This window comes from Pelodiscus sinensis, chromosome 2 (assembly GCF_052426305.1).
Source record: "Pelodiscus sinensis isolate ZL-2025 chromosome 2, ASM5242630v1, whole genome shotgun sequence".
NCBI lineage: Eukaryota > Metazoa > Chordata > Testudines > Trionychidae > Pelodiscus > Pelodiscus sinensis.
In genome coordinates this window covers 171,939,118-171,962,849 of record NC_143053.1, presented here as the reverse complement: position 1 = coordinate 171,962,849, position 23,732 = coordinate 171,939,118, and the positions used below count along the sequence as shown (strand labels likewise).

The 23,732-nt window shown below is 46.8% G+C and overlaps 1 protein-coding gene across 4 annotated transcripts in view; it reads right to left on the bottom strand.

Moving 5' to 3' along the window:
* Nucleotides 1-8,760: 8,760 nt before the first annotated feature.
* MATCAP2 (microtubule associated tyrosine carboxypeptidase 2) overlaps nucleotides 8,761-23,732 on the bottom strand; it is a 59,072-nt gene continuing 44,100 nt past the window's right edge. For all 4 annotated transcript variants that reach the window (XM_025185156.3, XM_025185157.3, XM_006124058.4 and 1 more), the window contains one exon: nucleotides 8,761-12,122. In XM_025185156.3, the coding sequence (XP_025040941.3) occupies nucleotides 11,961-12,122 (162 nt within the window). In that variant the 3' untranslated portion in view covers nucleotides 8,761-11,960. The remainder of the gene's footprint in view (nucleotides 12,123-23,732) is intronic.

Here is a 23,732-nt window from a genome sequence, read left to right as displayed (position 1 = left end):
CCACAGGCAGAGAATACGAGGGACTGAGATGCACTAGTATACAAGGCCAACACTGTGGCAGGGAAATGATTAAATGAAGTATACTCGGATCATCCTGTCATGCAATTTTCACCCACCCACTGCAGAGGAAAGCAGAAACCCAGAGTCACTGCCAGTCTTGACTTGGGGAAAAATTCCTTTGTGACCCCCACATACAACAATTACCTGAGCCTGTGAGCAAGAATATACCAGCCAAACACCTAAGAGACAGAATGTTCAGAGCCATCTCAGAGCTCTGGGCTCACCCACCTATTGTCCAACCTCCAGCCATGGCTTCAGAGGAAGGACAACAACAAAACTGGAATACATCGGGAAGTTGGGTGAATTCTGATGTCTGTAGATGCTGGCTGCAACCATGAAGCATAAGCCTTGAAGAGCATAAGAAAGAAACCAGAAATGAGTTCCTGACCTGCTGTCCATCACAAGCAACCCCATCATACAGTCACACTCATAAATTTGACCAGCTTCCTCAAATTGAGTTATGATGTTTTCCCCCACAACTCCTATTGAGAGGTTGTTCCAGAGCTTCTCCTCTCTGATGGTTAGAAATTTTGTTCTATTTTCCAGCCTGGACTTGTTCATGGCCGGTTGATATCCATTTCTTCTTGTGCCGACATTGTCCTTTAGCTGAAATTGATGTTCACCTGCTCCGGTATTTACCACCCTGATGTATTTACAGAGAACAATCATAGTCCTCTCAGCCTTCATTTGGCTTGACTAAGCAGGTCAAGCTCTTCTGGTATGATAGGCCCACCATTCTCTGGATTGTTCCTGTAGTTCTTCTCTCCACCTTTCCATTCTGAACTCCTCTTCCTTGAATAATATATCTGTGAGATGTGTGGGGCAGCATAGGGTAAGTTTATTTCCCATGCCATGCCTGTCCTGTGGCAAAGGGACTTCAGTCAACAGGCTGCAGCCAAACCCTACATTTGCACACATGGAAAATTCTAAAGTAAGTTTTGAAATGCAGGAGACACAAAGCCAGTGAGGACATGAAAAAGCCAGTAAGCATTTACCAAAGGAATGTGTTGAATTTGGAAGGAGACATAGCCCTGCCAAACAGCTTGCAAAGGTGCACTCTGTTCCAGCCGCCCACAGACCCAACACAGTACAAGGTTTGTAACATTGCGCTATGGAGAAAAAACAAACAGCTTTATGTACAAGAGGGTTATTATCAGTAAGTGCATAAAAGCAAAATACATCCGTCATCCTCACACCACTTCCATTGTGCTGGCTTTTGGAAATAATGCCTAAACTCAAATAGTAGTAACCAAGTGATATCACCCATACTACACATTGTTGTTTTGTGGGAACAAGTATTTTGAACAGATTTTATTTTAAAAAATGAGAACTGGAATAAAATAAACCTATTTGGACCTGATTCCGAACTGATCCTGCTATAAATCGTGGGCTAAGTCCACCGAAAACTATGAGACATGTGCCAGGGCAAGTAAAGCCATAACAAGCCCTTTGTCTAAAAAGAACTTGCAACACACTGGGCAGGTTCTGAGAAGAAATGTGTTTTTCTCCCTTCCTTTCCAGTTTTAGCTAATGGATACAACTCAACTACACCCAAATCAATTATACTAATGGTTTAAGGTTTTCTGAGTAAACCATACTAAGAAAAATGAACGTTGAATAGCAAATAGAAGATTCCTTCATAAAGTATTCTGAATGTTTGTAACAGACTCTTCCTCCATTCCCTTTTAAGTTAAGGGGAAAATGTATTGTTAAACATGAAACATTGGGTAAGTCTTTCCTAAATGTTTCACAGAGCAAAAGAGTTAGTACATAGTTTGCACTTGTATCACAACTTCCATCCATTGATACCCTGGTTCTGGAAACCCTGTGCATAAATGTGTGCAGGATTGGGGTTATAGATCTCAAAGGATTTTACAAGGTACGTTCTTGAGTTCCTATTTTCACACAGAGAAACTGAGACTGCCCACAGTCATAAAAGTGAGTGACCAGCAGAGCTTGGAATAGCCTCCAGTTTGGCTGCATGGATTTGATTCTGCCATCCTTACTCATGGTGAGTGGTACCTAATCCCTCAAGTAATCCCACTGAATGAACTGATCACTTGCAGAGCCAGGTATTCCGCAACATGAGAAAGGGGGTCATATTCAGACATATATGAACAAGCTATCCCTAGGGGGAGGGACAGCTCAGTGGTTCGAGCATTGGCCTGCTAAACCCCCGGTTGTGAGTTATATCTTTGAGGGGGCCATTTAGGAATCTGGGGCAAATCTGTCAGGGATGGTACTTGGTCCTGCTGTGAGGGCAGGGGACTGGACTTGATGACCTCTCAAGGTCCCTTCCAGGTCTATGAGATAGGTATATCTCCATATATAAAAGATTAATACAGTGTTTCCTGCTTTAGTCCTCAATGTTTTCTTCCTGTAAAATATCTGGAGACTGAATTTACCTTTTAGCTAATGAAATAAAAGGTTTAGTAGGTCAGCTCCTCAGTTGGTATGAATTGATGAAGTGACACTTAAGTCAGTTGACCTTCATTTATACCAGCTTGAGGCTCTGGCCTAGTCTGTTGACAGCAGCCTTTAAGCTGTGGCGGGTGGGTGCAATTAAAAAGTGTCTATCTGCACTGGGGGAGGAGGCAGGATCTCAAGTGTTGCATGCGCAGCGATTACTAGCAGGAGGTAAATGGGGCGGAGCTGAAGGCTGCAGACCAGTGAGGTTCCACTGAAGAAAGGCAGGAAACTCTATGTAGAGTAGCTGTCAAGCAGAAAGAGGAGCTGTCTTGGAGCAAGGGAAGAGTCTGTAGGGCGAAGGTAACAGCTCGGATGCTTTTGATTCCTGTACAGAGAGTGAATTTCATCTTTGTGAAGGGGTGAATGTTAGGCATAGGCTGCTATTATATCCCACTGGGACTTCAAATAGTGCACAGGCCTCTTGTTGGTCTTCTGCACTAGGAATCATAGCAGCCGTTAAGGGGGGTTTGCTTAGTTTGTTGTAGAACAGGGGTGGGGAACCTTTTTTTGGGCTGGGGGCCTCTGACCCACAGAAAAATCAGTTGGGGGCCACACACAAGTGAGAAGCAAAAAAACCCACTAACCCTCACATGACCCCCCGACGGAGGAAGGATAAAGACAATCCCCATATTCCCTTTGCACACCAGAGCCTGGGGGCCCCAGCTTAGTAGATTTTGTGTGCTCCAGCCCCACGGTGGAGCAGCAGGGGGCCTGGCGTACCAGTACAGGCTTCCCAGTGCTGGGGGGAAGGGGAGTAGGGTGGCTGAGCCTCAGGGGCAAGATTCAGACACCCCGCGGGCTGCATCGTCCCCTGGGCCTGAGGTTCCACATCAGTGTTCCCTCTAAGTTGTGGTGCAGCAGAGCTTCACAGGTGATTAATCAGCCCCACCCAGTCAGAGGCTCAGGGTTCCTAGAGCTGACTGACTGGGTGGGGCTGATCAGTCACCTGTGAAGCTCTGCTGCCACACAGCTTAGAGCAGTGGTCCCCAACGTGGTGCCCGTGGGCGCCATGGCGCCCGCCAGGCCATTTCTGTGCGCCCGCCAAGTGATCAGGGCCGGCCCCACCCCCGGGCACGCAGCACATGGGCAACCCCGTCCCTGGGCATGCGGAGCATGGGCTGTGCTGGCCCCGGAAGCGCGGCGTATGGGCGTCCCCGCCCCTGGGCACACGGCAGAGGAGCAGCGCTGGCCCCAGGCATGCAGCGCATGGGCTGTTCCAGCCCCGGGCGTGCGGCATATGGGCAGCCCCACTCCTGGGCTCACAGCTCAAGAATGGCACCAGCCCTGGGAGTGCAGCGCATGGGTGGCGCCGGCACTGGGCATGTGGTGTATGGGTGGCCCCGCCCTCGGGCGTGTGCGCAGCCCCACCCCACCCCTGGGCACATGAGTGACCCCCACCCCTGGGTGCCCGGTGCATGAGTGGCTCCGCCCCCGGGTGCCTGGCAACCCCAAAAGGTTGGGGACCACTGGTTTAGAGGGAGCACTGTTCCCGTCCCCTGTATGTAGATGGTGCTTTCTGAACATGCCCTAGGGGACAGTGGGTGGCATTAATAGCTCTTGTTTGAAGTAGGGGTCCGGGGATGTTTTACTTTCCAACACTCAAACGATGCTCTCATGTAGTTAACTTCTCAATAGCCTCTTCATCATGTTAGCGCTGCTTCCAAGCCAAACCGAAGGACCAGTCCTGCAGCCAGCTGTCTACAACTCAGCCCTGTGCTCTGCCTATTGCATTCCTCCTCTTCAGCAGCAACTAAGATCAGAGAAGCAAAACTTAGCAAGCTGTCTGTGTGCACGCACGCACATGCATGCGCACCTAAAACGTGTCAACTCCATCCATCACTTTGCTGGAACAATATGAATAAGGGACGTCAATGGGAGAATTTCTTCTGTCAGCCCAGAGTAGCGTGGACCCCACAGTAAGTAGATGTAGGTTATGTTGATTTGAGTTATGCTCAGGCTCACTGATGGGGAGGCAAATTGCCCTGGGGCCTAGTGGATCAAAAGGGCCTGGGACTCCTGGCTGCCACTGCTGCTGTTGTGGGAGCAGCGGTGGCCAGAAACCTGGGTCCTTTAAATCACCACCAGAGCACCAGGCAGCGTGGTCTGGGCGGTACTGAGGGTTGGCTGACCTTAGCCCCGCCCCTTCTGCCCAAAGTCCTGCCTCTTCCAGGATTGTGAACCCTTCCACACCTTGCTCAAGTGCCTGGCAATTCATTCCCCCCTGCCCCCTTCGCCAATTACGCTACTAACGTAACTCAGGTTGTGTAGCTCAGCGGGACCTGTCTGCGTAGTGTGGATCTGCCCTCGGTGTAGGACCTGCATGGCGGCAGGCTCACTGTGAGCAGCCCAGGTTGGGAGCTACAAGAGCAAAGCTTTGTGAGGCCCCTATAGTTGCAGGCCAAGCAGTGGCACAACCCCCCACTGCTCTGGATTGCACCCCACCATGTGATATGAAATCTGAAATGTCTGAGCTGGTTTTGCTGAAACTTACAATGTAGCCTGAAGCAGACACCCAGCCTGGAAACTTTCAGCTTGCATGGGCAAAGTTCAGTGGTTATGAGCAACTGCAAACAGGGTCTTGCAATGGAAAGTGCTAGGTCATGTTCATTGCAGGCACTGCTGCCAGCTTTATCTATTATCACCACAGGCCTCAGTACCAGCTCCACCTATGCGGTAGTGCCAAAAGACAGCTACCAGGCCCTATTGTGTATTGTGTGTGCACAACGGAAAAGCACTGCTAGACCCCAGAGTGGCCAGTCTGAGACTCACCAGCAGGTGGATGTGGTCTAGGCTGAATTAGAACCTTTGATCTGAAAAGGCTCCACTACAGCGGCGTAAAACCAAAGGAATGAAGGAGATTAACTGCAGAATGAATGGGAGATGAACATGGCCCTTTGTGCCCTTTCAGAGGTCTGAAAGCCTGCAGTGTTGTGCAAGTGGCAAACGTGCCTGGACTCGACTCACCATCGCACGCAAACATCGTTTGAAGAGACAGCAGTAAGTCCTGTGAGAATTTCCCTGCAGATTTGCTAAGGGTGGCGCTGAGTGCAGCAGCCCCTTTGGTAGCAGAACAGAGCTCCCCTCCTGCCGTGCTGTGAATATGCAGGAGTTTGTCTAACACCAGGGGGAATGGGGCTCCTGGGGAACATCTCCAGGCCCTGACATGGGCTCTTTTTGGAGCACCCGTTTGAGAACCCTTTAGTAAAGGGGGGGAGGGCTTTATTTCCCTCCTTATTTCTCTCTGTGTTCTTTACTCTTACCTTCCTGTGCAATAGTACCATTGCCTAAAGGCTCTTTCGCTTCAGCCCCACTGCTCTGTGACATGCTCCCCAGGGCAGTGTCAGCAAGGTGCTGAAGCAAAAAGGCATCTGGGCTGGGACTGGCTTGTGCTCTGCTTTGCAGGCCGTTATGTATCCTGGGAATGTGCAAGGAGTAAACAGAGACCCCTGAAGGCAGAAACACTGTCAAGTTTTACTCAGGATGCTCTTCCCCAATTGTTTACTGTCTCCAAGCAGGGGCAGTTGAGGATTTTGCGGGGCCCAGGGCAGCACAATTTCGCGGGGCCTCCCCCTTTGATACGGCGCATGCGTGGGGCTTCTTGAAGCGCGGGGCCCGGGGCGGCCACCCTGCTTGCCCTGCCCTATATCTGCCACTGTCCCCAAAGGACCCGTACAGATGACAAAGGATCTGCTTTCAGTCTTGTCCTGTCTCATGTTTAGGAACCAGGCCTGAAAACCAGCACACAAAGGGTCATCTTCCTTTTGGGCCTTTTAAAGAGCTGCCCAACATGTCTCAATGAGCAACTCTCCCTCCTTGTATGGACCCCCTCCAGTCAGCCTTCTCCTCCCAGCATGGCAGGCCATATCCACAATGCAGTCAGAAGCCCACTCCCAAGTTTTCAGCAACATTGTTCCATGTGCAGGCAGCTGCTGCATGACAGTCACTCATCTCCTCATGCATCCGTACCAGAGATGAGTACCAAACCAGCCATGCCGGGCCCTGCCACTTCTCAGAGAGATTTTATTTCCTACCATCTCTTAACAGCGAACTTGTGAACTTTTGGTGCCGCTCTCTCATTATGGCCTATAAGAAACTGGCTCCTGCCTCACCTGGAGGGGGGGAGTATGTGACAGAACAGGGGAATGTGGGGCGGATGTGAGAATATGTATGCTAGATGGGAAGGGCCTAAGATTTTAGGCAGAAGAACCGCAAGTGATGCTGAAGCGAATGCAACTTCAGAGATAATGCTATTTCTCATCTTCTAACGAAGTTTCTTGTTCAGTACTGGAAGAAAGTGACGTTGCAATTCTCATTTTGATGACAGTTGGCAGCAGAAATGGAGACTAGTGTGAGGAGAGGTGAAGGAAGGAGATGCAAGGAGAACCGGGAAATGCATGAAAGGCAGAAAGAGACTGGAAGCAGGACAAATTAGGTATAGCAAGGGAGTGAGGGATGTGAGGACAGAAAGGGGTGGAACTAAAGGCAAGGCAAATGAGAGTTGAGGCAGGGCTGCTGACAGAAAGGCAAAGGGGGCAGTTGCCTCAGGGCCTGGCAATTTAAAAGGGCCCAGGGCTCGGAGTAGCCTCTGCTGCCCTGGTGGTAGCAGCCGTAGTGACTGAAGCCCCAGGCTCTTTCTGGTGGCAAGAACTGGCTGGGGGAAGGTGTGGCGCAGTGATGAGGGTTGACTGCCCCCCCCCCCAGCCTTAAAGTGACAGACTTCAGTTATGTCTCCTCTGCTCGATGGCACCTCACTCCACCACCACCAATGTCCCCAGTATCCTGCTGGGGGAACTGTGACAGTGCTGACCTGGAGAAGTGCGCCATCTGCTGGCTTATCATTTTTTTACATCACTAGTCTTTATTCTTGGAGTTTTCCTATTCAGACAGGGTATGTCTACACTATCACCCTAGTTCGAACTAGGGTGGTTAATGTAGTCATAGGAACTTGCAAATGAAGCCTGGGATTTGAATTTCCCGGGCTTCATTTGCATGTTGCCGGGCGCCGCCATTTTTAAATGTCCGCTAGTGGAACGAGGTGTACAGATAGTTCGGAATAGGAAGCCTAATCCGAACTACCTAGTTCGTGCCACGTGTAGCCGCGCGCACGGAGTCCGCACTAGCGGACATTTTAAAATGGTGGTGCCTGGCAACATGCAAATGAAACCTGGGAAATTCAAATCCCGGGCTTCATTTGCAAGTTCGTATGACTACATTAACCACCCTAGTTTGAACTAGGGTGGTAGTGTAGATATACCCACAGATCCTTATGCAGCATGATGATCCTGCTTCCTTTGGCTCTGTGATGTCTATCCTCTCTCACAAACTAAAAGCGATAGGGCCAGCTTATTGCTTAGATTGGAGATCTTCCCAAGGAAACCCTCTGAGTTCCAGAAAGTGGTGAAGTTGATTCAGCAGGGCCCACCATATCACATCACACGACTCTTAGACAATACTGAACCAAGACCCCAGATAGTTATGGACTGTATAAGGCATTATCCATACAAGTTATTTGTCTAGCCAGAGGAGCTGTTTCTGTCCAAAGGACTACAGTTTCGCATGCAAAAAGAATTAGTCTGCTAGAGCTAGTCAAAATTTTGCATCAGAACTGCTTTTTCAGGGAAAAATTGGAATGCATTTAATAAGTTTCACTTTGGTACTGATAACAAGTGATAAACATTCCACCATCTATGTTCTATCAAGTGTTGATAACACATATCTCACTATTTCATGAGAGTACAGCATAGAGAAGAGACAAGAAAAGTATGGGACACCTGAACTACAATTCCTGTCGGACATAATGGCAGCATTTGGCAACTGATGTTTTGGCGAAAAACTTCTGGGTTTCAATTTTTGCCAAAAAAAGTCAAAATTTTCCATGGAAAATATTGATAACTTTCTGATTCATTTTTGTCAATTTTCCATTTAGAAAAAAAGATCTGACTTGCTTGTAAGCTAATGGAGCAATGAAACCCACAAGCTTGTTCATAGCCTAACGTGCGTGTCTATATTTGCAGCTTTTTTACATCTAAAGGCCTTACAACTGGTGTAAGTTAAACAACGGTGACTTTTGAGATGGAGAACAGGCTGTGTGTGTGAAAGGGGCGGGGGAGAAGTGGAAGGGCACATGAAACATTGTGATGGATGGATGGTGATATTCTTCACTTTTCAACATAAACAATTAAAGACCTGAAGCCTGTTATCACATTATCGACATTGTGAGACTTTGTCACATAGACAGTACATAGAATGCGAGTTTCTATCATCCACAAACTTTATTACATAGCCTCAATACTCTGACAATAACAGTCCATTACAATAAAATTTTCAAAAGGTTTACAAAACTACCATTACAAATCTGAAACACTATCACAAAAGGAGGCAGGAGAAGTCTGGCACTGTTATGCTGGCACGTTCATACTGATGCTTCCGCAATCTAACGTTGTACTGGAGCGCACCTATTCACATAATAGAGAATGGCAGAAGTGGATTGGTCTGTGGGGAAAATAAACACCAGGTACTTTAAAGAAGAAAAATAAGGCCCTGGAGTTTACATCAGCAAAGCCACAGTGTAGTAATGACAAGGAGTTGAGAAGGGGCTGTAAACATCATAGTCTGTAGCACAGGAACAGATAAATATTATTATTTCAGAGACACTATTATTGTAAATATAATATCCAAGACTATTACCATGAGTATAATTGGGCTTCTTTAGCATATGCTTGTATTTACCACAGAAGCAATTGGGGAATGCAGGGATTATTTCCGTTAAGAAAAAATCACCTCTAACATATGGCCCTTTCACAAAGAATGGGACATATGTACCTCTGTTTCAACGCAGTGGGCCAAATTCATCCCGGATGTAATTCCACAGATCTTAGTCCACTTACCCACAAGCATGCATTTTACCTGAAATCTTCATGGCCGACCTTTGACATGTGATAAGTGTTATCTGTGCTTCTGTTGCTCACAGCCAAATAGATGAGTTGACTGATTCTGAATGTTGGGGTGCATTACTTGGTACTGAAATGTAAATATTTCCACCAGGTGTACAGCAGCTCAGTTTGCCTGTAGGGCTTTGAAACAAAGCTAGGCAGGCACAGCTAAGAATGGTATTTTGGGGGCATAGGAAAAGTCACTGATATTTTGGGATAATGATATTAGGGGTGATAATTGGGGGAGCTATCTTTGTAATGGGTACATCTCTATTGATATTTTGGGGGCATAGGAGAAGATTCACTCACTACAATGCAGAGATTAAAAGAGTTTCAAGCTGCTAAACAATACAAAATTAAGGCTACCGTGAGGTGTTCTTTTTTCATATTTTGTAAAACACTCAAATCAGCACATTTGCGTATTGGAGCAGCTCAAATGCTTTGCTGTTCTCAAGCAAGCAGCCACCACTGCACAAACCTGTAATACTGCTTTAAAGGCAGCTGGTTTTATGGGTTATTTGAAAGTGTCAAAACCTCTTGCCCTGGTGAGATTTCTTTTCCTCTCATTGCTCACAAAATGTTGTTAAATTTAAAATCTGGAATGGACGCCCTTGTATTTGGCGTAAAGTCAGAGGGTGTGGGGATTACTCCATTTCTTAATCAGAGACCACTAAGTTCCACACAAGTCGATGCCAGGGGCTGGATTGTCATTTGCCAGATGCAGTTATGCCAGGGAATAAGATCTTCTTCCTCTTCCCTACCTCCCCCCACTCCGGTGTGTCTGCATTAGCGCTCCACACATCACAGGCAGCTCCTGCTCTCCAGGATGGGAGGAAGATTGCAGCCAATACTCCCTCCCCCAAGCAGGCAAGCATAACTTTGGCTCCAATTCTCTCCCTCATCCCACACACTGACCAGCAGCGCTCAGCCTATGTGGCTTCCTTTTCAAGGCTGCCATTTCCTGCTCCTGCCCCCATTCTCTATAGGCACAAGAGAAGGAATTGGGACTCTGGGACTCCTCCAGAGGCACATGGTGCTAATGGCTTCATTTAGCCTTGGTAAAATGATCGGAATTAAAAGTCCGTCCAATACGTTTGATGCAAAGCTCAAGTCAGCATGTACTCGGGAGCCACAAGTCGCGCTTTCGTAATACTCTGGACTCAGAAAATGTGGTCTCTGAAGCGAACAACTCTCTTGTCTTGCCTAAGTTGTTACTTTGAATAGATACACTACAGTGGCGTGCTTTTGCTACTGCTTTTGTATGGCACCAAAATGTAAAACGGAGTCCACGATGCTTCCGATGTGTCAGAGCACTTCACTTGAATAGTGGAATAGGGCACTTGTGAATTTTGTCCCCACCGGCCTCCATTAAAGTTCTACAGTAAGCTCCCTGAGGGCAGAGCTCCTTGCAGCACTAAGGCCTAAGCCACTCCAAGTTACCAAACCCGCAAAGGGTTCAGGTACTAGAGCAAGGGGTTGGGTTTTTTTCTTTTTGAAATGAAATGAGGCCCTGTAGCTGGACGCATTACGTACATCAGTCAGAAAACTCTCGGTTCAGCCCAGTCCTCCTTCCAAACGACTAATTAATTTGATTTGCTAAACATTCTAAATGGATCTTGAAGGGCAAAAAAAGAAAAGGCCCTTTCTACAATTCATCCCCCTGAAACAAACTGTACAAGCAAGAGGAGGACTGTCACTTCAGTGAGTGGAATATATATATATATATTAAACGCCACAACAGCAAACCCCTCTTGGGATGAAGAGGGCAACTTTATAGCTTGTGTACAGCCATTCAAATAGCCACATCAATTGCTGCTACTTGAAAAGTAAAGTGTGGCAATCACCTCTACCTAGCACATCCTTTATAGCACATCCAAACTATAATGCTGTCGTGCAAGAGAACGTCTCTGCTCATTGTGATCTTACAATGAGGGAAGCCGTATACAATGGGGTACAATTAAGACGATGGTGGAATGGTCTATAGTAGTTCCACAATTTTGCTGCTCTAGGGGGTTGCTGTGAAGGCCGTAACCAGAAATGAGGCCAATGTGAGTAAGCCAAGGGGAAAAATTACAAATCACAGACATTAGAAAGAATAAACAGCAGATTTTAGAATATCATGGAAGTGAGACATTTCAAATTATTCTGTTCAGCGTACCAAACATGTAAGGGGCAATAAGACTGACCAGTCATAGGGGAACTCCTAATGAACAATGTGTCTATGTTCAATACATAATTTAATTTGGAAGAGGCACAAACCCTTTAAAAAACCATATATCTCAAAGAACTTTTTTTCTTCAAAGAAACATTTCTGAATTGATAGTCTGAGGTTTGTATTTTTTTTCTTTTTTTAAAAAAATTAACAGAGCTAAATATTCTAGACTTTTGGCAGAATACAAAACCAAGTTATTTCATTCAATTTTTGCGGACTGTGGTGAAGTCCAGTACTGTATAACTGGCAAACAGAACAGATTTCAGGTAAAAGGGAATGACTGATGGTTAAAATATGAGATCCTGGAGCTCTTCATCGGTCAGTTCATTGACCTCCATGATCTTTTCCAAGTGTTCCATGTATCTGACAGGGTCCTGCAAGAAGTGTGGGACTCTCATGTTCTCGATCACAGCAAACTCTTTCAAGCGATCCACATCCTCATAAGAGACCTAGAGGAGAGGATAGGGGATTAAGTAAAGCAGGACCCATTTTGTGTGTTTACATGTCTAAGACACACAATTTCATTCCCTTCCCATAGGTGACAAAAGGATTCCAGGGCACTGGTATTTTAAAGCAGCTTGTCATAATCCTTCTCTTGAGGTGATTGTACAGTCTGGCTTTATGTATGGTTCAGTAAGCTGTACATCAGCACATGATCCCAGGGAATTACTTATATCTTTTCAAAGGTGGCCTGGTTCTGCTTCCATGGAAGTCAATGAACAGACTCTCAGGGCATGTCTACATTACAAAATGAAGTTGACTTTAAGTTAGATTGCCCTACAGCCTTCACAGTAATTAAATCAACCATTTGTGTCCACAGTATGTTGCTTCTGTCAGCAGTGCGCATCCTCACCAGGAGCTCTTGCCTCAACTTAAGTGGGGCATTTGGGAGCACTGACAGCAGGAGCCCAGCCACTTCAGAGCTGACAGCTGTTGAAGCCAGCAGCAGATGGGGTAACACAGTATCTACATGAAACAAAATACAGCTACACCAGACTAACACGGCTACATTTCTATCAGTATCTACATGGACACTGTGTCAACTTAACTATGTTGACCTAAAGCAGTGGTCCCCAACCTGTGGAGGTTGCCGGGCGCCAGGGGGCGTGGCCGTTCGCCCGCCGGGGGCCAGGGGGCGGGGACGGGGCCCCCCCATAGCCGCGGGTCCCCTTATAGCCCCCCCTCCAAGCGCCGCGCGCCCGGGGCCGGCGCCCCCTCCCCCCCAAGCGCCACGCGCCCCCCCCCCCAAGCGCCCGGGGCCGGGACCGGCGCCCTCCCCTCCAAGCGCCGCGAGCCCGGGGCCGGCGCTCACCATGCGCCTGGAGCTGGCTCTGGCACTGTGCATGTGCCACGTGCCCAGGGCCAGGCCAGCCCCGAGCACGTGGCGGGCGCCCACGAATGCCCCCGCGGGCGCCATGGCGCCCGCGGGCACCGTGTTGGGGACCACGGACCTAAAGGCATAGGTGTGCGCACAGGGCTAGCCCAAGCCATTTTTGGGCCCTGGGCCCAACCCAGCCCGGCAGCACTGCACAGCCCAGCAGCACGGTGCGGTGCCCCTGAAGCGCCCAGGAATGCCCCCGCCCAGCACAGCAGTGCAGTGCCCTTGAGGCGCCCGGAAGTGCTCCCACCTGGCCCGGCAGCACGGCGTGGCACCCTTGAGGCACTCAGGAGTGCCCCTGCCCAGCCCGGCAGCATGGCACAGCGCCCTTGAGCACCCCTGCCCGGCTTGGTAGCACCACATGGCGCCCCGGGGGCGTCCCAGCCCCGCCCTACAGCACCATATGGCATCCTGGGGGTGCCCCTCCCCGGCCTTGAAGCTTGGGCTGGCTCTGACTCTAGCCCTGCAAGCTATAAGGCAGAAGCTGAAGGTAAGGAGTGGGGGGGGGGGGGGAATAAGAGGAAGGGGCTTTTGCGGTGGGGGAGGGTGGAGGAGGAAGAAAGGAGACGGGGTGGAAGGGGCTTGTATGGAGGGGGAGGGGAAAGGGGGAAGAAAGGGGAAGGCACCAAAGGGACAGGATAGAGGAGACACAAATGCTAGGGGGGAAGTGGAGACAATGAGGAAAAGGGCAGGAGGGGAGGTGTCAGTGGGAGGGGGGACAGGGTGATGCTGAAAGAGGAGAGGGTAAGGGCATTGAGAATTGGAGGGGGAGGTGCTGGGAGAAGGCTTGACAGAAGGGGTAGGCATGAGGAAGGTGGGGTTGGAGCAAGTCATGTGTGAGGGCACAGGGGCATGAGGGGAATGGGGGCACAGGGGATAGGCATCAGGGAAAAAAGGGCAAAGGGGGCAGGGGCAGTGAGGGAAGGGGGAGGCACCAGGACAGTGCAGGGGTAAGGGAAGGTGCAGGTGCCAGCGGATTCTGGGGGTGAAGCAGAAGGGCAGACACCTGCAGGGGAGGGACCAGCACCAGAGGAGAGAGGCAGGGCAGGTGTGCAGAGGGAGGTGTTAGAAGAGGAATAGCTCACATGATCAGAGTGGGGCTACTGGAGGAGTGGGCATAGGGCGGAGAGACGGGCTGGTGGGGGGGGGCAGGTCTCAGGAAGGCTGAGGGCAGTGAGAAGGGCAGGAGTCAGGACAACAGAGGAGGGTGAGGGGTTGGGAGGGAGCAGGCACCAGGGGAGTTGATGGAGCAAGGGGAGGAGACATGGCAGCAGAGGGAAAAGGTAGATATTTATTAATAACTTGGGTGCCACAATGGCACATCCAAGCAAGCCACATGAATTCGGTACTGGTGCACAACACAAAATTCATTCTGCTTATGGGAGGAAACTCTTAGAGGGAACATTTTCCCCCCCCGCCCCCAGCCTCTCCACCCCCGCATTAATGTGGAACGAGGTGTACAGATAGTTCGGAATGGCTTGCTAGTTTGAACTATCTAGCCCGTGCCGCGTGTAGCCGCGCGGCACGGGGTTCGAACAAGCCGGCATTTAAAAATGGCGCCGGCCGGCTTATGCAAATGAAGCCCGGGAAATTCAGATCCCGGGCTTCATTTGCAAGTGCGGTATGCCTACATTACCCCGCTAGTTCGAACTAGCGGGGTAGTGTAGACATACCCTCAGAGTGGGACTGACAGGGTAGCAACTAATTCAGCTGGGGTCAATTTATCGCTTCTAATACAGACATGATAAATCAATCACCAACTATGGGACTCCACCTCAATGAGAAGCCCAAGGGGAGTCAACGGGAGAGCATCTCCTGTCAGCACAACACTATGAAGACCACAGTGAGTAGATCTAAGCACATCAACTTCAGCTATGTGAATAGTGTAGCTGAAGTTTCATAACTGAGCTCGATCTCCCATGGTGATGTAAACCAGCCTGCTGTGAGTTCAATGGGAGCAGGATCGGTGGTTGTTAATGATAAATGAACTAGTCTGGAAAAACTGATTTTCCTCCCATCCACAAGGATGGCATCTCTTCTGCTTTTTTGAAGTTCATGTTGTACATGCCAGCAGACATCCAGTTTCTTACACTGGGACTGATTCTTCTTTGCAAACCTTATGTATTTTGGAGCTTTCCTGCAGCGATGCACAGTTTAATTGAGGTGGAGATGCTCTTACACAGATGGTATCGTGAAAAAGATCTGAAAGACAGAATGAGCTTGGGCATATGAAAGACTGGGGTGCTTAGGTGAAGGGGAAGAATGGAAAACCTGCTCTTCCACATGTTCATAGCAAGGCAAGGGGCAGACCTGACAGGAGATATAAGGCAGGTAGGGGAGGCTTTTGCAGCCAAGGTTTGGGGAACTAGAAAGGGAAGTGAAAAGGCTCTCTGGCTGTATGGAGGCTGCAGAGATGGGGGGAGTTCTTGTACAGTTCAGACAAGTTTTGGGGAAGCCATATGGTCAGTGCTAATGTGACCCAAGCTTCCAAAGCTTTAATTTCACCCTCAATTATTCATTTTGATTGTGCAGAGCAAAATAAAAATGTGACATTCTAGTATGAAAATTGCCACCTCTGAGTTACAAAAAACTGGGACACACTGGATGGCTTGGGGCCCATAAAACTGGGCAACTGGCAATGTATACTCACAGACTATATAGTTTTTCTAATGACAGCTAAGATTCTCACATAATTAGTATACTCCAGGAGCTCGGGCTTTAAGAAAACCCCCAAATATGTCAAGACTCATGATACAATTGTGAGAGTTGGCCAGAGGCACTGGAACAATTTGTATGGGGGAGGTGGGTACTGATAGCCATTGAATCAAACTGTAAAACCTGGATATAATGAAAACCATTTAAAGCCAGGGGGGTCTTGCAGCACCTCCACACCTGAAGTTCTGGCACCTCTGGAGTTGGCAGCACTGCAAATGAATCGTTCAGGGAAGAAGAGTAGAGGGGCGCTGGCTCCAGTGTTAGCTGCAAAAGCCGTCCTGCCAGTATTTGGGGCAATTCATGCTTGGACTGCAGGCCTCAAACATGAATGTTTCTACTAGCTGGCATGCCACATTTCTCCAAGTCTGCATCGTGTGTCGTCCTCTTCCCTAGAAGTCTCATAAGAACAAAGCTGTAAACCTGCTCCACTCCTGCATAGGGATGCTCTCCCAAGCACTTTTGCAGGATCTCGCCCTTCACTTCCCTTTGCTCATCAAGCATGTGCAGTTACTAAGTAAACCCCCAAATCCTGTCTTTATAAAATTAAAGCAACCGTAGAAATCAAATGCCTCTGCAACAAGGGATTTAGCTAGTGCTTTTTTGTTTCTTTTTAAAATGAGGAACCAATACAAAACGTCCCATTTGTTTTTATACAATGTGGTAGGGTGGCCAGAGAGCTTTGCAGTATTGTGTAGGTTGCTCCCACTCCCACAGTTCTCCCATATGCTATTGTAAGTAGGGCCAGCCCACAACATTTTGGCACCTGAGGCGGGGAGCTCAAATGACGCCTCCATGCCCGCTCGCTTGGGCCAACACTTTGAAAGGTCTCAATTCTCTGGGTTCTAGAGGTGCCCCCTCCCCCCACTGTCTGGCACCTGAGGCAGCCGCCTCAGTTTACCTCATGATAAGGCCAGCCTTGATTGTAGGGATGGAAAAAAATGTAGCTTCTCTAGGATATCGCTTCAATGACAGTATGGGCGTATCTAGACTATGCTAGACTTTTGAAAGAGGATATGCAAATTCCACTTTTCCTTACAGAACGAGGTTTATGCGGCTTGTTGACAAATGGGAGGGTTCACCGACAAAACCACGTCTTAATTACTTTAACTTTTGAAAGTGCTGCTTTCAAAAGTGAGCTCGAAAGAAGATATGTCAATTCCCATGGAATTTGCATATCCTCTTTTGAAAGTCTAGCATAGTCTAGATACGCCCTATAACAGGCTGGCAGTGACATATCAATGTTGGGAAAAAATTAAAGGAAGTTCTGCTCACTCCCTGAGACAAGTGGCTTGTTAATCCATCTACACGTAAGTGGGTAGGGTGGAAAAGAGAGGATGTAGGATTTAGATTGGAAAAAGTCAAGGAGCAGCCAAGTCTGGGGAGCTGCACTGATGTTTTCTTGTTATTTAACAACTCCATGAAAGAGGTGAGACTGGACAACATATAATGTGTAGACTGTGTTCATGGAGCAGGTTGGGAAAGTCACCTGTCTGCGCACAAATACATCTTCTGAGCTATAGTGGAAAAATGAATGCTGATAAAGAGAACAAGCACAGGCTAATCTGGGTCAAATGGGAGATTCTACTGTTCAAAAGGTCCAGTGAAAGGGAAGATCTGCATTATAGCCTCACTAGTGTAAATAAGGAAACATCTAACCGCCAAACCCTCGCTCAGGTTAACTGGCTGTGTGCTGTTAAGCTATGTGGAAAGTTGCAGGGAGTCGAATTTGTCCCCTCAATCTGGAGACGCAGGATGGCTGGGGTTAGATGTCTACAAAAGGTCACAAGTTGACTGGCCATTTTTTAGAGGTATGGTGTCCAGTGCACCCATGATTCATCAGCTGCCACCCACATGAATTAATGTGAAGCACCTGAGCGGCTTCCAGTCAGGAAAGAAGCAGGTGAGAGCTGCCTGACAGCCTGAGGGTACAGGTACAGTGCAATAAAAACCCTGCATCACCAGGTCTCACAGCCTAGGACAAGTGATTCAGGTTTGCAGAGTTCATGCTGAGGGGCTAAAAATTGCAATGTAGACGTTCAGGCTCAGACAGGAGCCTGGGTTCTGGGATCCATCCCTCATGGGGTTTCAGAGCCTGGATTCAGCCCAAGCTTGAACATCTACTCTGCAATTTTTAGACCCACAGCCTGAGCCCACCAAGCCCAAAGTCAGCTGAGCCAGCCCAACCCCAGTCCTTTTACTACTGCATGGATATACCCTGAGAGAGCCTGGAAATCCGTACGTGAGAGCTCTTAAAGACCAGGAGGCTGAGAGGTCCCTGAGGAAAGCTTTAGGTAGTTCCAGGGAAGGCTAAAGGCATGATCTTCCCAATCCAGAGGGCTGAGGCCAAGGGAGTATGAGGGACATTCCCTATGTGAGGATGAACTCCCAGCAGAGAAGCTGTGGGGGTTCTCACCTGGGACGAGTGGGGCTGTACTTCAGCTGGAAGGGCAGGGATGGTTGTCTAAGTAAAAAGACTGGAGAGAATCCAGGAGGAGCCTAGGTCAGACTATGCTGGAGTGTGGCATGTGCCATGTCGATGGATCTAAGAATGTGGGATTTCATGGACTATACACACTGGCTGTGAGAAATGGACCACGTTTGGGACTTTTGTTATGGAGTTGAAACTGTTTTGGCAATAACCTGGTCCTCAGGATTATTAATGAGTCAAGAAAGCTTGTGTGGGGAGTTACTGGAGACTGTAGGAGAGAGACTGAAGTGGATGCACATGTCATGCAGCGGCCTCATGCTGGAAAGCACTCAAGGCAGGCCTGCTCTGTGAGGCTGCTTTTCAACATCCTGCCTTCAAATTTCAACCTCCTTCCTCCATAAAGTCAATGAAGCCTTTATTTTTGTTTCTTACAAAGGTAAGATTCCAATTTGACCTGAATCCACACAGGTGCCCAATAGCCGTGATCAAAGTGCTGTATTCCCTAATCAAGCCGCCTTTACGGTAGCCACTGCCATCGCTAAAAATGGCATTTGGCAACATTTTGGGAGAGAAAAATGTATGACTCACCACATAGCTCACCACTGTCTGAGAGAAACCTATAATCCTGAGCCAAAAAAAAGATTTTTGCTTTTGAGTTGATTTTGAAGCTGGGTTTTTTTTTTTTTCCTGTCATGCTCACCAGTTTGCTTTCCGAACAATGTGTATTAGTGACATTTTCCATTCTAACTTTAAACATTTTGGATTTGATGCACTTAGGAATTACATGCAATGTATGGGCTCTGCTTCTATCGTCTACCTTTATTTGTACAGGATCATCACATTCTGCTGTGTAAGAATTCCATGATTTAATTCCTAGCTAAACTACTGCAAATCTCTAAAATGGCTATTTCCCAATATTATTTCTCTCTAGGCTTCAGCCTCTTTCATCTATTTTTCCCCTGTAGGCATGCCAAGCAGCCTTCACCAGCACGCTTGTCTTGGTATATGCTTTACTACAAACTGTTCTCTTCAAAATACCAAGTAAAGTGAGAAATAGCAAAAGACAGGACTTCTGGAATGGATAAAGCTTTGAGCACTGGGAAAAGAGAAGAAGACATAGAAACTCCTTAATGAGCACTATAACTAAACACATGCCTGTGAGAAATTAGGGATTGATTTTTACAGCCACATTAATTTAACTATCAATAAAATGTACAAAGGAGTTATTCCATTTTAGACCCACATAGATCTTGCATTCATGGTAGAAAATAATTAGTACTTTTGCTACGATCAGCCATAAGAACATTTTTTTTATGTTTTCTCATTTGAAATGAAAATTTCTCAAATAGGTGGCAATCTTCACTATGACTGGATCCTTTATGATTTCAAGGTCTTTCAGCAAAGTTTTTTTTTATTTTGGAACATCAAAATCCTGGTTTTTTTTAAGTTGGTCTCATCATAATACTTCTTTATTACACATCAAATTCCAGTGGAAGCTATATGTTCATATCTGACAGTGGAATTTGATGTTCTAAGAATAGCCACTGATCCTACATGCCTCAATCTTAGTTTTCTTGCAAAAGATACATATCACAAAATGGATTAAAATTACATTAAAAACCCACATTAAAAGAACACTAAAATTGCAAATGCATACATTATGACAGTCTAATTGCATGAGCCCATGTTGTTTTCCACAGGACCCTTGCTTTATTCAGTACACAGAATGGACAGTGCTTAAAAAAAATTCAAATATTTCTTTTAATCCTCATCATTCAATGTGCAGTAGCCTCTGGCTATATTTACTGCATACCATTTAAACCCTGCATCCAATACAAAACTATTGATTTTCTCAAGGGCTCTTCTATTACATTTATACAAGGTCATATCTCAGTGCTTCACAAACAATAATGAATTTATCTTCATAAAATCCCTGTGATGTAAGGTGATCTTATTGCCATTTTATAGATAGAGAAAGGGTATAAAGATTAAAGCCAAAACTATCAAACGTGTTGACCAATTTTTGGTGTCCAGTTTGAGGAATCTAAAGACTGATTTTTTTTCAGAGTACTTAGCATTTTTATAGCAGGTTATATGTGAAAGCACAGCTTCCACTCAATTCATTTGCAGTGGAAGTGCTCAGTTCTGCAATTCAGATCTCAGGGTCTCTGGTTCACCACCCAGAAAATGAGGAACACATAGTTAGTGACCGTGTGTTAAAAGTTTGTTTTAAAAGACTTGCCCAGAATCACATCTTGAGTTCTATGACAGGGAACAGGATAGAATTCAAAATGCAGGACAATGTAGCACTTTAAAGACTAACAAGATGGTTTATTAGATGATGAGCTTTCGTGGGCCAGATAACAAGATGGTTTATTAGATGATGAGCTTTCGTGGGCCAGATTAGATGATGAGCTTTGAAAGCTCATCATCTAATAAACCATCTTGTTAGTCTTTAAAGTGCTACATTGTCCTGCATTTTGCTTCAGCTACCCCAGACTAACACGGCTACATTTCTATCAGGATAGAATTCAGTTTTTCTCGGTAATTTTCTCCGCAATTTCTAGGCGTTCAATTGCCTTAAGAATGAGACTCTACTTCCTGTTTCTGAAACTCCCTCCCTTGTTCATTGCACACCTTCCAAATTCGGTGGCAAAGAAAACAGGGGTCCTACAGACACAATACAGTTTCACACATATACAGACTCCTTTCATTCCCTGAGCCTAACCCACCCTGTGCATTGAATGAGGCTGGGGCCTGTGAGGAAAATACTATGTGACTGTATCCTAATGCATGCTCAAAAGGGGGCAGAATTACATTGTAGAGCCGTGGTCACCAACTAGTAGATCACGATCTACCGGTAGATCTCAGGGGCTCTAAGAGTAGCTCTTGAGCCCTCTCTGAACTGCGCGCCTGTGCAGTACATTTACATTAGATTTCCTCATTTGAGGAACAGCTACTCATCGAGCAACAACACAGGTGAGTAGCTGCGAGAAATGGTGAGAGCTGGGAGGTCGGGAGGGCTGAAATACCCCAGCCAGCTGACTGTGGCTTTCAGTTGAAAGTGGCTGCCCCGTGCTCCAGCTGATCGGCGGCTTCTCCTCTGCGCCTGCCCACGTGGAACTTGATGCACCCTGGCTGAGCACCATGGCCAGCTGGCCGGGCAGCCACTTCTCTTCCCTCCAGCCCGGCTGCCCTGCGCTCAGCCCAGGGAGGCTGAGTCTAGCTCCAACTATGCTGGATCAAGTTTCCCAGGCTGAGCGCAGGATCATAGATGCCCATCTGATGGATTGTATACGACTAGCAATCTCAGACTACAACCCAGACTTCAAGACACTGGCAGATACTGTTCAGTCACAGGTGTCACACTGAGACTTTGTTATTGGAAGAAAAAATATATAATTATCAATACTTGATTTTAGATTTACAAAATAGCAGAGAACAAAATGTATAATTGTAAATGCTTCATTTGACATTTAAATAGCATGAATTAAAAACAGACCATTTATTCAATAACTATAAACATGTGATTTTATATATTGCATAATTTAAAAATAAACTGTTTAACAGAGTGTATAAGGGCTGGGGATAGCAAGTGATGGACAGGAGAATAGAGAGGGAGGGCTTCAAGGAAGGGGCGGGGCTTCAAGGAAGGGGCAGGGCGGTAGATCTTCCCCTGTTCTGAGACTTAAAAAGTGATCTTGGGTGTAAAAAGGTTGGAGACTACTGTTGTAGAGGAAACACGAATTCTGGCAGCACCTTAAATTCTGAGCATTTGATTTTGAAACCTTATTGTTCTTTTAAAGTAGTTTATATTCTACGCAAATTGCAACACTACGAATTTACATGACAGAATTACATGAATCATTGGCATGGGATCTTTGGATCTACAGCCCAGATTTTCACCACTTTAATGGAGCAGTAGTGGGCTACTAGATACATAGGATCCTAAATAATGTTGAGAATCTGGACCTAACTTCCACTGAAATCAATTACATGTGGGAACCTAAATATCTTTGTGGTTCTGGGCATCCGTCTGCGAGCAGGTTTCCACATTGATTTGCTGACAGCAAGGGAATGCTCAGCTCTGGATTCCAGGATGCAGGTTTAGGTTCTGAAGGGGAGCGTGTTCAAAATGGTCGTAGACCTTACTGCCCTTCTCTCCCCACTCTTACCCTCTGGTCCTAATCTTCCCAGTCTTCCTTCATCCCTTTCCATTCAAGCTAGTCTGCTTCTTCCAACTCCCCTTTGTATCCTGGGTGCCAGTAAGCAGTGCACCAAGAATGCAAAGGAAAATTTTTCCTTTGCTTTCAGTTCCAGTGCCTGGTACCACAGTGGCTCCTGGCAACCAGAAGTGATTGCAAGAAAAAATTATGCCCCAGAAACTCTGTGACACAGCATGCTCAGCTGCAACCTTGCCAATACCCACAATATGATTATTTTAAAGACTCAACTACTGGAGTCCACTTATTATCTGAAAAATCTCGGATTTTATTAAAATGAAAAAATAAGTTTCTAGCTCTCATGGTTCCAAACAAAACCATGAAACAATGAACCTTAAACGATCCAATACCAGAAGACAAAAGGAACAAAATCTATTTTGAAAATCTCACACAAGTTTTAAGCCAATTTCATGATATTTGAGGGGCTTCCCTTGTGATTTTTTTTAACACTCAGGGTTGGCAATACTGCAGTTACTCTGTATGGATGGCGCATGCTCAGTTCAACTGGCACATAGGAACTGTGGGGATTGAACAAATCCAGCACAGAAGGAACCATCAGAAAATAATAAAGCCTGACTCTAAAATACATCTATTGAGTATGTGCAGGCTGTGATAATTTTTGGAATTTTTCCAGAGGCTTACAACTTGGCCATATTTGGGCAACAGGTAAATCACAAATACCTTGATACCAAAGTGATTTCCTGACAAATTCCACATCTCTGCTCCAATGCATGGAAACCCATCTGTAAGAATTTTTTTAATATGGGCAAAAGAACATATTTCCCCCCAAACCTAACAAGTGATCTGATTTGATTGAAACTTTCCCCCAAAAAAGTCAGCCCAAGACAGATACCCACCACAGAAAACTTCAGCCAAAATGGTAAGGTTCAGCAGTTCAGAGCCTATTTTCAGTTGTTTCTATCAGAGAAAACATTAAGGCTGTGTCTACATTGGTATGATTTTGGGCAAAAGCACCCGCTTTTGTGCAAAAACTTGCCACCTGTCTACACTGGCGGGGAGTTCTTGCGCAAGAACACTGACGTTCTAATGTAAGAAATCAGTGCTTCTTGCACAAGAACTATGATGCTCCTGCTCAGGAAAAAGCCCTCTTGCACAAGTGTTCTTGCGCAAGAGGCCAGTGTAGACAGGCAACATGAATTTCTTGCACAAGAAAGCGTCTACACTGGCACGGATGCTTTTGTGCAAAAGCACATCTCTTGTGCAAAGGCACATGTCAGTGTAGACGCTCTCTTGCGCAAATACTTTTAACGCAAAAACTCTTGTGTTAAAAGTATTTGTGCAAAATCATGCCTGT